This window comes from Somniosus microcephalus, chromosome 18 (genome assembly GCF_052327205.1).
Source record: "Somniosus microcephalus isolate GS21.2 chromosome 18, FLI_Smic_1.0, whole genome shotgun sequence".
NCBI classification, from domain to species: Eukaryota; Metazoa; Chordata; class Chondrichthyes; order Squaliformes; family Somniosidae; genus Somniosus; species Somniosus microcephalus.
The window spans coordinates 75,402,338-75,418,607 of NC_141004.1; the positions used below are offsets into that span (position 1 = coordinate 75,402,338).

The 16,270-nt window shown below is 46.3% G+C and overlaps 1 protein-coding gene across 1 annotated transcript in view; it reads left to right on the forward strand.

Annotated features, from left to right (window-relative positions):
- dram2b (DNA-damage regulated autophagy modulator 2b) overlaps positions 1–16,270 on the forward strand; it is a 470,741-nt gene that overhangs the window by 414,897 nt on the left and 39,574 nt on the right. Inside the window, exon 5 of the mRNA XM_086011690.1 lies at positions 14,653–14,830. Coding sequence (XP_085867816.1) covers positions 14,653–14,830 — 178 coding nt within the window. The remainder of the gene's footprint in view (positions 1–14,652; positions 14,831–16,270) is intronic.

The following is a 16,270-nucleotide window of genomic DNA, read 5'->3' on the forward strand; positions in this document are numbered from 1 at the left end:
AGAGGGGGTCACATGTTTCAGTCAGTAGAGGGGTCACATGTTTCAATCAGTAGAGTGGGTCACATGTTTCAATCAGTAGAGGGGGCACATGTTTCAATCAGTAGAGGGTCACATGTTTCAATCAGTAGAGGGGTCACATGTTTCAATCAGTAGAGGGGTCACATGTTTCAATTAGTAGAGCGGGTCACATGTTTCAATCAGTAGAAGGGGTCACATGTTTCAATCTGTAGAGGGGGTCACATGTTTCAATCAGTAGAGGTGTCACATGTTTCAATCAGTAGAGGGGGTCACATGTTTCAATCAGTAGAGAGGGTGACATGTTTCAATCAGTAGAGGGTCACATGTTTCAGTCAGTAGAGCGGGTCACATGTTTCAATCAGTAGAGGGAGTCACATGTTTCAACCAGTAGAGGGGGTCACATGTTTCAATCAGTAGAGGGGTCACATGTTTCAATCAGTAGAGGGGGTCACATGTTTCAATCAGTAGAGGGAGTCACATGTTTCAATCAGTAGAGGGGGTCACATGTTTCAATCAGTAGAGGGGTCACATGTTTCAATCAGTAGAGGGAGTCACATGTTTCAGTCAGTAGAGGGAGTCACATGTTTCAGTCAGTAGAGGGGGTCACATGTTTCAATCAGTAGAGGGGGTCACATGTTTCAATCAGTAGAGGGAGTCACATGTTTCAATCAGTAGAGGGAGTCACATGTTTCAATCAGTAGAGGGAGTCACATGTTTCAATCAGTAGAGGGAGTCACATGTTTCAGTCAGTAGAGGGTCACATGTTTCAATCAGTAGAGGGGGTCACGTTTCAATCAGTAGAGGGTCACATGTTTCAATCAGTCGAGGGTCACATGTTTCAATCAGTAGAGGGGTCACATGTTTCAATCAGTAGAGGGGGTCACATGTTTCAATCAGTAGAGGGTCACATGTTTCAATCAGTAGAGGGGGTCACATGTTTCAATCAGTAGAGGGGACACATGTTTCAATCAGTAGAGGGGTCACATGTTTCAGTCAGTAGAGGGGGTCACATGTTTCAATCAGTAGAGGGGGTCACATGTTTCAATCAGTAGAGGGTGTCACATGTTTCAATCAGTAGAGGGGGTCACATGTTTCAATCAGTCGAGGGGGTCACATGTTTCAATCAGTAGAGGGTCACATGTTTCAATCAGTAGAGGGGGTCACATGTTCCAATCAGTAGAGGGGTCACATGTTTCAATCAGTAGAGGGGGTCACATGTTTCAATCAGTAGGGTCACATGTTTCAATCAGTCGAGGGGGTCACATGTTTCAATCAGTCGAGGGGGTCACATGTTTCAATCAGTCGAGGGAGTCACATGTTTCAATCAGTAGAGGGGGTCACATGTTCCAATCAGTAGAGGGGTCACATGTTTCAATCAGTAGAGCGGGTCACATGTTTCAATCAGTAGAGGGGGTCACATGTTTCAATCAGTAGAGGGGTCTCATGTTTCAATCAGTAGAGGGGGTCACATGTTTCAGTCAGTAGAGGGGTCACATGTTTCAGACAGTAGAGGGGGTCACATGTTTCAATCAGTAGAGGGGGTCACATGTTTCAATCCGTAGAGGGAGACACATGTTTCAATCAGTAGAGGGGGTCACATGTTTCAATCAGTAGAGGGGGTCACATGTTTCAATCAGTAGAGGGGGTCACATGTTTCAGTCAGTAGAGGGGTCACATGTTTCAATCAGTAGAGTGGGTCACATGTTTCAATCAGTAGAGGGGGTCACATGTTTCAATCAGTAGAGGGTCACATGTTTCAATCAGTAGAGGGGTCACATGTTTCAATCAGTAGAGGGGTCACATGTTTCAATTAGTAGAGCGGGTCACATGTTTCAATCAGTAGAGGGGGTCACATGTTTCAATCTGTAGAGGGGGTCACATGTTTCAATCAGTAGAGGGGTCACATGTTTCAATCAGTAGAGGGGGTCACATGTTTCAATCAGTAGAGAGGGTGACATGTTTCAATCAGTAGAGGGTCACATGTTTCAGTCAGTAGAGCGGGTCACATGTTTCAATCAGTAGAGGGAGTCACATGTTTCAACCAGTAGAGGGGGTCACATGTTTCAATCAGTAGAGGGGTCACATGTTTCAATCAGTAGAGGGGGTCACATGTTTCAATCAGTAGAGGGAGTCACATGTTTCAATCAGTAGAGGGGGTCACATGTTTCAATCAGTAGAGGGGTCACATGTTTCAATCAGTAGAGGGAGTCACATGTTTCAGTCAGTAGAGGGAGTCACATGTTTCAGTCAGTAGAGGGGGTCACATGTTTCAATCAGTAGAGGGGGTCACATGTTTCAATCAGTAGAGGGAGTCACATGTTTCAATCAGTAGAGGGAGTCACATGTTTCAATCAGTAGAGGGAGTCACATGTTTCAATCAGTAGAGGGAGTCACATGTTTCAGTCAGTAGAGGGTCACATGTTTCAATCAGTAGAGGGGGTCACGTTTCAATCAGTAGAGGGTCACATGTTTCAATCAGTCGAGGGTCACATGTTTCAATCAGTAGAGGGGTCACATGTTTCAATCAGTAGAGGGGGTCACATGTTTCAATCAGTAGAGGGTCACATGTTTCAATCAGTAGAGGGGGTCACATGTTTCAATCAGTAGAGGGGACACATGTTTCAATCAGTAGAGGGGTCACATGTTTCAGTCAGTAGAGGGGGTCACATGTTTCAATCAGTAGAGGGGGTCACATGTTTCAATCAGTAGAGGGTGTCACATGTTTCAATCAGTAGAGGGGGTCACATGTTTCAATCAGTCGAGGGGGTCACATGTTTCAATCAGTAGAGGGTCACATGTTTCAATCAGTAGAGGGGGTCACATGTTCCAATCAGTAGAGGGGTCACATGTTTCAATCAGTAGAGGGGGTCACATGTTTCAATCAGTAGGGTCACATGTTTCAATCAGTCGAGGGGGTCACATGTTTCAATCAGTCGAGGGGGTCACATGTTTCAATCAGTCGAGGGAGTCACATGTTTCAATCAGTAGAGGGGGTCACATGTTCCAATCAGTAGAGGGGTCACATGTTTCAATCAGTAGAGCGGGTCACATGTTTCAATCAGTAGAGGGAGTCACATGTTTCAATCAGTAGAGGGGGTCACATGTTTCAATCAGTAGAGAGTCACACGTTTCAATCAGTAGAGGGTCACATGTTTCAATCAGTAGAGGGAGTCACATGTTTCAGTCAGTAGAGGGGGTCACATGTTCCAATCAGTAGAGGGAGTCACATGTTGCAATCAGTAGAGGGGGTCACATGTTTCAATCAGTAGAGGGGGTCACATGTTACAATCAGTAGAGGGAGTCACATGTTTCAATCAGTAGAGGGGGTCACATGTTTCAATCAGTAGAGGGGGTCACATGTTTCAATCAGTAGAGGGGTCACATGTTTCAATCAGTAGAGCGGGTCAGATGTTTCAATCAGTAGAGGGGGTCACATGTTTCAATCAGTAAAGGGGGTCACATGTTTTAATCAGTAGAGGGATCACATGTTTCAATCAGTAGAGGGGGTCACATGTTTCAATCAGTAGAGGGGGTCACATGTTTCAGTCAGTAGAGGGGGTCACATGTTTCAATCAGTAGAGGGGTCTCATGTTTCAATCAGTAGAGGGGGTCACATGTTTCAGTCAGTAGAGGGGACACATGTTTCAATCAGTAGAGGGGGTCACATGTTTCAAACAGTAGCGGGGTCACATGTTTCAGTCAGTAGAGGGGGTCACATGTTTCAATCAGTAGAGGGGGTCACATGTTTCAATCCGTAGAGGGAGTCACATGTTTCAATCAGTAGAGGGGGTCACATGTTTCAATCAGTAGAGGGGGTCACATGTTTCAATTAGTAGAGGGGGTCACATGTTTCAGTCAGTAGAGGGGTCACATGTTTCAATCAGTAGAGTGGGTCACATGTTTCAATCAGTAGAGGGGGACACATGTTTCAATCAGTAGAGGGGTCACATGTTTCAATCAGTAGAGCAGGTCACATGTTTCAATCAGTAGAGGGGGTCACATGTTTCAATCAGTAGAGGGGGTCACATGTTTCAATCAGTAGAGGGGTCACATGTTTCAATCAGTAGAGGGGGTCACATGTTTCAATCAGTAGAGAGGGTGACATGTTTCAATCAGTAGAGGGTCACATGCTTCAGTCAGTAGAGCGGGTCACATGTTTCAATCAGTAGAGGGAGTCACATGTTTCAACCAGCAGAGGGGGTCACATGTTTCAATCAGGAGAGGGGTCACATGTTTCAATCAGTAGAGGGGTCACATGTTTCAATCAGTAGAGGGGTCACATGTTTCAATCAGTAGAGGGAGTCACATGTTTCAATCAGTAGAGGGGGTCACATGTTTCAATCAGTAGAGGGGTCACATGTTTCAATCAGTAGAGGGGTCACATGTTTCAATCAGTAGAGGGAGTCACATGTTTCAATCAGTAGAGGGGGTCACATGTTTCAATCAGTAGAGGGTCACATGTTTCAATCAGTAGAGGGAGTCACATGTTTCAATCAGTAGAGGGGGTCACATGTTTCAATCAGTAGAGGGGTCACATGTTTCAATCAGGAGAGGGAGTCACATGTTTCAATCAGTAGAGGGTGTCACATGTTTCAATCAGTAGAGGGGTCACATGTTTCAATCAGTAGAGGGTCGCATGTTTCAATCAGTAGAGGGGGTCACATGTTTCAATCAGTAGAGGGGTCACATGTTTCAATCAGTAGAGGGAGTCACATGTTTCAATCAGTAGAGGGTCACATGTTTCAATCAGTAGAGGGAGTCACATGTTTCAGTCAGTAGAGGGAGTCACATGTTTCAGTCAGTCGAGGGGGTCACATGTTTCAATCAGTAGAGGGGGTCACATGTTTCAATCAGTAGAGGGGGTCACATGTTTCAATCAGTAGAGGGAGTCACATGTTTCAATCAGTAGAGGGAGTCACATGTTTCAATCAGTAGAGGGAGTCACATGTTTCAGTCAGTAGAGGGTCACATGTTTCAATCAGTAGAGCGGGTCATGTTTCAATCAGTAGAGGGTCACATGTTTCAATCAGTCGAGGGTCACATGTTTCAATCAGTAGAGGGGTCACATGTTTCAATCAGTAGAGGGGTTCACATGTTTCAATCAGTAGAGGGGTCACATGTTTCAGTCAGTAGAGGGGGTCACATGTTTCAATCAGTAGAGGGGGTCACATGTTTCAATCAGTAGAGGGTGTCACATGTTTCAATCAGTAGAGGGGGTCACATGTTTCAATCAGTCGAGGGGGTCACATGTTTCAATCAGTAGAGGGGGTCACATGTTTCAGTCAGTGGAGGGGTGACATGTTTCAATCAGTAGAGGGGGTCACATGTTTCAATCAGTAGAGGGGGTCACATGTTTCAATCAGTAGAGGGTCACATGTTTCAATCAGTAGAGGGGGTCACATGTTTCAATCAGTAGAGGGGTCACATGTTTCAATCAGTAGAGCGGGTCACATGTTTCAATCAGTAGAGGGGGTCACATGTTTCAATCAGTAGAGGGGTCTCATGTTTCAATCAGTAGAGGGGGTCACATGTTTCAGTCAGTAGAGGGGTCACATGTTTCAGACAGTAGAGGGGGTCACATGTTTCAATCAGTAGAGGGGGTCACATGTTTCAATCCGTAGAGGGAGACACATGTTTCAATCAGTAGAGGGGGTCACATGTTTCAATCAGTAGAGGGGGTCACATGTTTCAATCAGTAGAGGGGGTCACATGTTTCAGTCAGTAGAGGGGTCACATGTTTCAATCAGTAGAGTGGGTCACATGTTTCAATCAGTAGAGGGGGTCACATGTTTCAATCAGTAGAGGGTCACATGTTTCAATAAGTAGAGGGGTCACATGTTTCAATCAGTAGAGGGGTCACATGTTTCAATTAGTAGAGCGGGTCACATGTTTCAATCAGTAGAGGGGGTCACATGTTTCAATCTGTAGAGGGGGTCACATGTTTCAATCAGTAGAGGGGTCACATGTTTCAATCAGTAGAGGGGGTCACATGTTTCAATCAGTAGAGAGGGTGACATGTTTCAATCAGTAGAGGGTCACATGTTTCAGTCAGTAGAGCGGGTCACATGTTTCAATCAGTAGAGGGAGTCACATGTTTCAACCAGTAGAGGGGGTCACATGTTTCAATCAGTAGAGGGGTCACATGTTTCAATCAGTAGAGGGGGTCACATGTTTCAATCAGTAGAGGGAGTCACATGTTTCAATCAGTAGAGGGGGTCACATGTTTCAATCAGTAGAGGGGTCACATGTTTCAATCAGTAGAGGGAGTCACATGTTTCAGTCAGTAGAGGGAGTCACATGTTTCAGTCAGTAGAGGGGGTCACATGTTTCAATCAGTAGAGGGGGTCACATGTTTCAATCAGTAGAGGGAGTCACATGTTTCAATCAGTAGAGGGAGTCACATGTTTCAATCAGTAGAGGGAGTCACATGTTTCAATCAGTAGAGGGAGTCACATGTTTCAGTCAGTAGAGGGTCACATGTTTCAATCAGTAGAGGGGGTCACGTTTCAATCAGTAGAGGGTCACATGTTTCAATCAGTCGAGGGTCACATGTTTCAATCAGTAGAGGGGTCACATGTTTCAATCAGTAGAGGGGGTCACATGTTTCAATCAGTAGAGGGTCACATGTTTCAATCAGTAGAGGGGGTCACATGTTTCAATCAGTAGAGGGGACACATGTTTCAATCAGTAGAGGGGTCACATGTTTCAGTCAGTAGAGGGGGTCACATGTTTCAATCAGTAGAGGGGGTCACATGTTTCAATCAGTAGAGGGTGTCACATGTTTCAATCAGTAGAGGGGGTCACATGTTTCAATCAGTCGAGGGGGTCACATGTTTCAATCAGTAGAGGGTCACATGTTTCAATCAGTAGAGGGGGTCACATGTTCCAATCAGTAGAGGGGTCACATGTTTCAATCAGTAGAGGGGGTCACATGTTTCAATCAGTAGGGTCACATGTTTCAATCTGTCGAGGGGGTCACATGTTTCAATCAGTCGAGGGAGTCACATGTTTCAATCAGTAGAGGGGGTCACATGTTCCAATCAGTAGAGGGGTCACATGTTTCAATCAGTAGAGCGGGTCACATGTTTCAATCAGTAGAGGGTCACATGTTTCAATCAGTAGAGGGGGTCACATGTTTCAATCAGTAGAGGGATCACATGTTTCAATCAGTAGAGGGTGTCACATGTTTCAATCAGTAGAGGGGGTCACATGTTTCAGTCAGTAGAGGGGGTCACATGTTTCAATCAGTAGAGGGGTCTCATGTTTCAATCAGTAGAGGGGGTCACATGTTTCAGTCAGTAGAGGGGTCACATGTTTCAATCAGTAGAGGGGGTCACATGTTTCAATCAGTAGAGGGGTCACATGTTTCAGTCAGTAGAGGGGGTCACATGTTTCAATCAGTAGAGGGGGTCACATGTTTTAATCCGTAGAGGGAGTCACATGTTTCAATCAGTAGAGGGGGTCACATGTTTCAATCAGTAGAGGGGGTCACATGTTTCAATCAGTAGAGGGGGTCACATGTTTCAGTCAGTAGAGGGGTCACATGTTTCAATCAGTAGATTGGGTCACATGTTTCAATCAGTAGAGGGGGTCACATGTTTCAATCAGTAGAGGGTCACATGTTTCAATCAGTAGAGGGGGTCACATGTTTCAATCAGTAGAGGGGTCACATGTTTCAATCAGTAGAGCGGGTTACATGTTTCAATCAGTAGAGGGGGTCACATGTTTCAATCAGTAGAGGGGGTCACATGTTTCAATTCGTAGAGGGGTCACATGTTTCAATCAGTAGAGGGGGTCACATGTTTCAATCAGTAGAGAGGGTGACATGTTTCAATCAGTAGAGGGTCACATGTTTCAGTCAGTAGAGCGGGTCACATGTTTCAATCAGTAGAGGGAGTCACATGTTTCAACCAGTAGAGGGGGTCACATGTTTCAATCAGTAGAGGGGTCACATGTTTCAATCAGTAGAGGGGGTCACATGTTTCAATCAGTAGAGCGAGTCACATGTTTCAATCAGTAGAGGGGGTCACATGTTTCAATCAGTAAAGGGGTCACATGTTTCAATCAGTAGAGGGAGTCACATGTTTCAGTCAGTAGAGGGAGTCACATGTTTCAGTCAGTAGAGGGGGTCACATGTTTCAATCAGTAGAGGGGTTCACATGTTTCAATCAGTAGAGGGGGTCACATGTTTCAATCAGTAGAGGGAGTCACATGTTTCAATCAGTAGAGGGAGTCACATGTTTCAATCAGTAGAGGGAGTCACATGTTTCAGTCAGTAGAGGGTCACATGTTTCAATCAGTAGAGGGGGTCACGTTTCAATCAGTAGAGGGTCACATGTTTCAATCAGTCGAGGGTCACATGTTTCAATCAGTAGAGGGGTCACATGTTTCAATCAGTAGAGGGGGTCACATGTTTCAATCAGTAGAGGGTCACATGTTTCAATCAGTAGAGGGGGTCACATGTTTCAATCAGTAGAGGGGACACATGTTTCAATCAGTAGAGGGGTCACATGTTTCAGTCAGTAGAGGGGGTCACATGTTTCAATCAGTAGAGGGGGTCACATGTTTCAATCAGTAGAGGGTGTCACATGTTTCAATCAGTAGAGGGGGTCACATGTTTCAATCAGTCGAGGGGGTCACATGTTTCAATCAGTAGAGGGTCACATGTTTCAATCAGTAGAGGGGGTCACATGTTCCAATCAGTAGAGGGGTCACATGTTTCAATCAGTAGAGGGGGTCACATGTTTCAATCAGTAGGGTCACATGTTTCAATCAGTCGAGGGGGTCACATGTTTCAATCAGTCGAGGGAGTCACATGTTTCAATCAGTAGAGGGGGTCACATGTTCCAATCAGTAGAGGGGTCACATGTTTCAATCAGTAGAGCGGGTCACATGTTTCAATCAGTAGAGGGTCACATGTTTCAATCAGTAGAGGGGGTCACATGTTTCAATCAGTAGAGGGATCACATGTTTCAATCAGTAGAGGGTGTCACATGTTTCAATCAGTAGAGGGGGTCACATGTTTCAGTCAGTAGAGGGGGTCACATGTTTCAATCAGTAGAGGGGTCTCATGTTTCAATCAGTAGAGGGGGTCACATGTTTCAGTCAGTAGAGGGGTCACATGTTTCAATCAGTAGAGGGGGTCACATGTTTCAATCAGTAGAGGGGTCACATGTTTCAGTCAGTAGAGGGGGTCACATGTTTCAATCAGTAGAGGGGGTCACATGTTTTAATCCGTAGAGGGAGTCACATGTTTCAATCAGTAGAGGGGGTCACATGTTTCAATCAGTAGAGGGGGTCACATGTTTCAATCAGTAGAGGGGGTCACATGTTTCAGTCAGTAGTGGGGTCACATGTTTCAATCAGTAGAGTGGGTCACATGTTTCAATCAGTAGAGGGGGTCACATGTTTCAATCAGTAGAGGGTCACATGTTTCAATCAGTAGAGGGGGTCACATGTTTCAATCAGTAGAGGGGTCACATGTTTCAATCAGTAGAGGGGGTCACATGTTTCAATCAGTAGAGGGGGTCACATGTTTCAATCAGTAGAGGGGGTCACATGTTTCAATTAGTAGAGGGGTCACATGTTTCAATCAGTAGAGGGGGTCACATGTTTCAATCAGTAGAGAGGGTGACATGTTTCAATCAGTAGAGGGTCACATGTTTCAGTCAGTAGAGCGGGTCACATGTTTCAATCAGTAGAGGGAGTCACATGTTTCAACCAGAAGAGGGGGTCACATGTTTCAATCAGTAGAGGGGTCACATGTTTCAATCAGTAGAGGGGGTCACATGTTTCAATCAGTAGAGGGAGTCACATGTTTCAATCAGTAGAGGGGGTCACATGTTTCAATCAGTAGAGGGGTCACATGTTTCAATCAGTAGAGGGAGTCACATGTTTCAATCAGTAGAGGGTGTCACATGTTTCAATCAGTAGAGGGGTCACATGTTTCAATCAGTAGAGGGTCACATGTTTCAATCAGTAGAGGGGGTCACATGTTTCAATCAGTAGAGGGGTCACATGTTTCAATCAGTAGAAGGAGTCACATGTTTCAATCAGTAGAGGGAGTCACATGTTTCAGTCAGTAGAGGGTCACATGTTTCAATCAGTAGAGGGAGTCACATGTTTCAATCAGTAGAGGGAGTCACATGTTTCAGTCAGTAGAGGGTCACATGTTTCAATCAGTAGAGGGGGTCACGTTTCAATCAGTAGAGGGGTCACATGTTTCAATCAGTAGTGGGAGTCACATGTTTCAATCAGTAGAGGGGGTCACATGTTTCAATCAGTAGAGGGGGTCACATGTTTCAATCAGTAGAGGGTCACACGTTTCAATCAGTAGAGGGTCACATGTTTCAATCAGTAGAGGGAGTCACATGTTTCAGTCAGTAGAGGGGGTCACATGTTTCAATCAGTAGAGAGGGTCACATGTTTCAATCAGTAGAGGGAGTCACATGTTTCAATCAGTAGAGGGGTCACATGTTTCAATCAGTAGAGGGGGTCACATGTTTCAATCATTAGAGGGAGTCACATGTTTCAATCAGTAGAGCGGGTCACATGTTTCAATCAGTGGAGGGAGTCACATGTTTCAGTCAGTAGAGGGTCACATGTTTCAATCAATAGAGGGTCACATGTTTCAATCAGTAGAGGGTCACATGTTTCAATCAGTAGAGGGAGTCACATGTTTCAATCAGTAGAGGGAGTCACATGTTTCAGTCAGTAGAGGGTCACATGTTTCAATCAGTAGAGGGTCACATGTTTCAATCAGTAGAGGGTCACATGTTTCAATCAGTAGAGTGTCACATGTTTCAGTCAGTAGAGGGAGTCACATGTTTCAGTCAGTAGAGGGGGTCACATGTTTCAGTCAGTAGAGGGAGTCACATGTTTCAGTCAGTAGAGGGTCACATGTTTCAATCAGTAGAGGGTCACATGTTTCAGACAGTAGAGGGTCACATGTTTCAATCAGTAGAGGGTCACATGTTTCAGTCAGTAGAGGGTCACATGTTTCAATCAGTAGAGGGTCACATGTTTCAGTCAGTAGAGGGTCACATGTTTCAATCAGTAGAGGGTCACATGTTTCAGTCAGTAGAGGGTCACATGTTTCAATCAGTAGAGGGTCACATGTTTCAGTCAGTAGAGGGTCACATGTTTCAATCAGTAGAGGGTCACATGTTTCAGTCAGTAGAGGGTCACATGTTTCAATCAGTAGAGGGTCACATGTTTCAATCAGTAGAGGGTCACATGTTTCAATCAGTAGAGGGTCACATGTTTCAGTCAGTAGAGGGTCACATGTTTCAATCAGTAGAGGGTCACATGTTTCAGTCAGTAGAGGGGGTCACATGTTTCAATCAGTAGAGGGGTCACATGTTTCAATCAGTAGTGGGAGTCACATGTTTCAATCAGTAGAGGGGGTCACATGTTTCAATCAGTAGAGGGGGTCACATGTTTCAATCAGTAGAGGGTCACACGTTTCAATCAGTAGAGGGTCACATGTTTCAATCAGTAGAGGGAGTCACATGTTTCAGTCAGTAGAGGGGGTCACATGTTTCAATCAGTAGAGAGGGTCACATGTTTCAATCAGTAGAGGGAGTCACATGTTTCAATCAGTAGAGGGGTCACATGTTTCAATCAGTAGAGGGGGTCACATGTTTCAATCATTAGAGGGAGTCACATGTTTCAATCAGTAGAGCGGGTCACATGTTTCAATCAGTGGAGGGAGTCACATGTTTCAGTCAGTAGAGGGTCACATGTTTCAATCAATAGAGGGTCACATGTTTCAATCAGTAGAGGGTCACATGTTTCAATCAGTAGAGGGAGTCACATGTTTCAATCAGTAGAGGGAGTCACATGTTTCAGTCAGTAGAGGGTCACATGTTTCAATCAGTAGAGGGTCACATGTTTCAATCAGTAGAGGGTCACATGTTTCAATCAGTAGAGTGTCACATGTTTCAGTCAGTAGAGGGAGTCACATGTTTCAGTCAGTAGAGGGGGTCACATGTTTCAGTCAGTAGAGGGAGTCACATGTTTCAGTCAGTAGAGGGTCACATGTTTCAATCAGTAGAGGGTCACATGTTTCAATCAGTAGAGGGTCACATGTTTCAGTCAGTAGAGGGAGTCACATGTTTCAGTCAGTAGAGGGATCACATGTTTCAATCAGTAGAGGGGTCACATGTTTCAGTCAGTAGAGGGATCACATGTTTCAATCAGTAGAGGGATCACATGTTTCAGTCAGTAGAGGGAGTCACATGTTTCAGTCAGTAGAGGGAGTCACATGTTTCAATCAGTAGAGGGTCACATGTTTCAATCAGTAGAGGGATCACATGTTTCAGTCAGTAGAGGGAGTCACATGTTTCAGTCAGTAGAGGGAGTCACATGTTTCAATCAGTAGAGGGTCACATGTTTCAATCAGTAGAGGGGTCACATGTTTCAGTCAGTAGAGGGATCACATGTTTCAATCAGTAGAGGGATCACATGTTTCAGTCAGTAGAGGGAGTCACATGTTTCAGTCAGTAGAGGGAGTCACATGTTTCAATCAGTAGAGGGTCACATGTTTCAGTCAGTAGAGGGAGTCACATGTTTCAGTCAGTAGAGGCAGGAGGATTGCATCAATGTTTTCCCAAGAGTTATTGAGCTGATAACCCAACATTTAATTGTTGTTCCGTTCTGTGACTCAATGCCTGCATATCAACAATTGGCAGTTAAGCACTCTCCAGAGCTCAGATACATCATCAAAGTGGTTTGTGAGACTGGTTGTGTGGGATGCACGACCAGAGTTAGTGACTGAAGCAGAGACTGTGCTAACATTTAAGAATAGGTTAGCTAGGTTGTTGAAGGAAAGAGTGATAAAGGGATATGGGAACAGTGCAAGCCTGTGGGATTAGAACAAGTGCCAGTCTTCGGGCTAAATATCGACAGGGGCTGGTTGAGTCGAACAGACGTTTCCCTGTTGTACTTTCTATCTAATTCATTGTAATGGCCTCACGCTTTTCCTGAGAACACTGTAGAATACAAGAGATTTTCAGACTCACCATCACCAAAGTTACCAATTGCCCGGTTAACCAAACGCTGCGTACAATAACAGCACGTGTGTTTCACTGCAATCCCCGGTCCTGACTGGTACCCTTTAATACACCATGGCCTAGAAATTCAGTTAGGGGCGCCCAGCTCGCCTGGGCGCCGGAATTACCGCTGCGCGCCGAGCCACTTGCGCCAGCGGGATATTCAGTTTCAGCGCCCCAAGTGGAAGCCGGCCGCTAAACAAGGGTTTCGGCGCCCCGCTTGGGGCGCTGAAACTGAATATCGACGCGCAAGTGCCGCAGCGCCACCCGCTGCGGCACGGCAGCCTGCGGTACTGCAGGCCTTCCTCCCACTCTTAAGGGGGAGGTGCCTGCAACAGCGCGATCCCCGCTCACGAGTGCCGGCAAATGAGCCCGGCACCAAGGAGAAGTGCCGGGCTCTCGGGAAACAGCCGGCAATGCCACGGGGGGGGGGGGGGGGTGTAGGAGGCCGGGGACGGAGGTGCGGGCAGGCGGCCACCGAAAAAGCGGCCGGCCGCACCTCCACCTTAACTCGCCCCACTACCGGCACAGGTAGGCCTCTGTGTACCGGTCGCTGTTTGCGGCCGGCGCGGGGGAGGCGGCAGCGACCAAATATGGCCAGCGGGGCGATAGCGGGGCGCTGCGCACACCGATGACGTCATCGGTGGCGGCGCAGCACTACAGGCTAACGCCGCCATTAGCGCCCCGCTAAATATCGCGGTGGTTGTGGCCAGAGGCGCAAAAGTCCTCTTTGGGCGCAAACTGGTGGCGCAGGCCACTGAATTTCTAGGCCCATGTACCTGTTACAGTGCGCTCACAGCACATGCAGTACTAAATGACACTCGTCCCATCACAATCAGACTGGTTTCAAAGCTAAATCCTCAAGACTCAAAATAATGTAATATAAAATAAAAACAGAAAATGCTAGAAATACTCAGCAGGTCAGGCTCATCTGTGGAGAGAGAAACAGAGTTAACATTTCAGGTCGATGACCCTTCGTCAGAACTGGAAATAGTTAGAGATGTAACAGGTTTTAAGCAAGTGCAGAGGCAGAGAAAGGGAGGGGGGAGGAGCGAACAAAAGGGAAGGTCTGTGATAGGGCGGAAGGCAGGAGAGATTAAAATGACAAAAGGGATGATGATGCAAGGCAAAAGGTAATGGTAATGGGACAAATAAAGAAACAAACGATGGGTCTAGCAGAGGTGTCAATGGGAATATCAGAATCATCAACAGCTGCTGTCTGAAAGGTTGGGGGCAGAGGTTAGGATCTGAAATGGTTGAACTCAGAGTTGAGTCCCGAAGGCTGTAAATTGCCATATCGAAAGATGAGGTGCTGTTCATTCATGACCGCCGTGACTGCAACCCATACAGAAGCTGTGTACCGCCACAGCGTATAACATCTACCGCGTGGTGAGCGGAACCACAAACCAGTTTCTGAGAACTCTGAAACAGCAGAACTTTAAATAGACATGAATCCATTGCACAGCTCAGTGAGTCTGTGTGAACTGTTCGAGTTCTGAATGAGTTTATTCTGCGACACAAGGCATCTGTCGGGCCCAAGTGTCACTTTGTTATTCTGTTATTCTGTTCTTTTTCCCTTTAGAAGACAACGATAATTCAAGCCCATGTCATCGGCGCCGTGCTGACCTTCGGGATGGGGATCATTTACCTCCTGCTCCACACCATTTTATCATACAAGATGCAGCCACACATCCATGGAATAGGAACCTTCTGGATCCGGTGTGTGCTCTTAATCTGGTGTGCAGGGAGCATCATCAGCAGTATCCTTCACCACCACTATCAATGTATTGGGGTCTCCCATCAGGAGAGACTCTCCCTGGGAACAGTAGGATTATCCAATCAGGAGAGACTCCGTCTGGGAACTGCAGGAGTGTCCAATCAGGAGAGACTCTCCCTGGGAACAGTAGGAGTGTCCAATCAGGAGAGACTCTCCCTGGGAACAGTAGGAGTGTCCAATCAGGAGAGACGCTCCCTGGGAACTGCAGGAGTGTCCAATCAGGAGAGACTCTCCCTGGGAACAGTAGGAGTGTCCAATCAGGAGAGACTCCATCTGGGAACTGCAGGAGTGTCCAATCAGGAGAGACTCTCCCTGGGAACAGTAGGAGTGTCCAATCAGGAGAGACTCTCCCTGGGAACAGTAGGAGTGTCCAATCAGGAGAGACTCTCCCTGGGAACAGTAGGAGTGTCCAATCAGGAGAGACTCTCCCTGGGAACAGTAGGAGTGTCCCATCAGGAGAGACTCTCCCTGGGAACAGTAGGAGTGTCCAATCAGGAGAGACTCTCCCTGGGAACAGTAGGAGTGTCCAATCAGGAGAGACTCTCCCTGGGAACAGTAGGAATGTCCCATCAGGAGAGACTCTCCCTGGGAACAGTAGGAATGTCCCATCAGGAGAGACTCTCCCTGGGAACAGTAGGAATGTCCAATCAGGAGAGACTCTCCCTGGGAACAGTAGGAGTGTCCCATCAGGAGAGACTCTCCCTGGGAACAGTAGGAATGTCCAATCAGGAGAGACCCTCCCTGGGAACAGTAGGAGTGTCCCATCAGGAGAGACTCTCCCTGGGAACAGTAGGAGTTAAATCTGGAGAGATTTCCCCAGCGTCAGGAGGAGTGTCAAATTGGGAGAGATTGTACCTGGGGACTGTCGGTACAAGATCGGGAAACTTACCAGCTCCTTCCAGCTCTTTACATTGAGGTGTAATGACTAGAATCTGTTCATTACATGTGCCAATGCTTGGAGCGTGCTGAGGGTCCTGAGAATGCACCCGTACTCCTATTAACATCATGGCTGCTAAATTCTGCAGCAATTCATCTGAACAGAAATCGATATTCAGAGGAAATTTGGGATTTAAAATAAGCAGAAATTGGACATTCTCAGTATAGTGAAACCCTGATCCGATAATAAGCTTTGTACTACAACTTTCAATCATCCTGTTATATCCTCACTCACTACATGAAGTGGGACAAGCAAACAGGTAAAGTCCCAAAGGCAGGCTTGTGACATAGAATTCACCATATCTCTCTCCCTCTCTTGTGTACTCACTCACTCACCGGATTACATCGGGTATACGGCACAGAAACAGGCCATTCGGCCCAACCAGTCCATGCCGGCGCTTATGCTCCACTCGAGCCTCCTCCCATCTTTCCTCATCTAACTCTATCAGCGTAACCCTCTATTTCCTTCTCCCTCATCTTCTTCCTC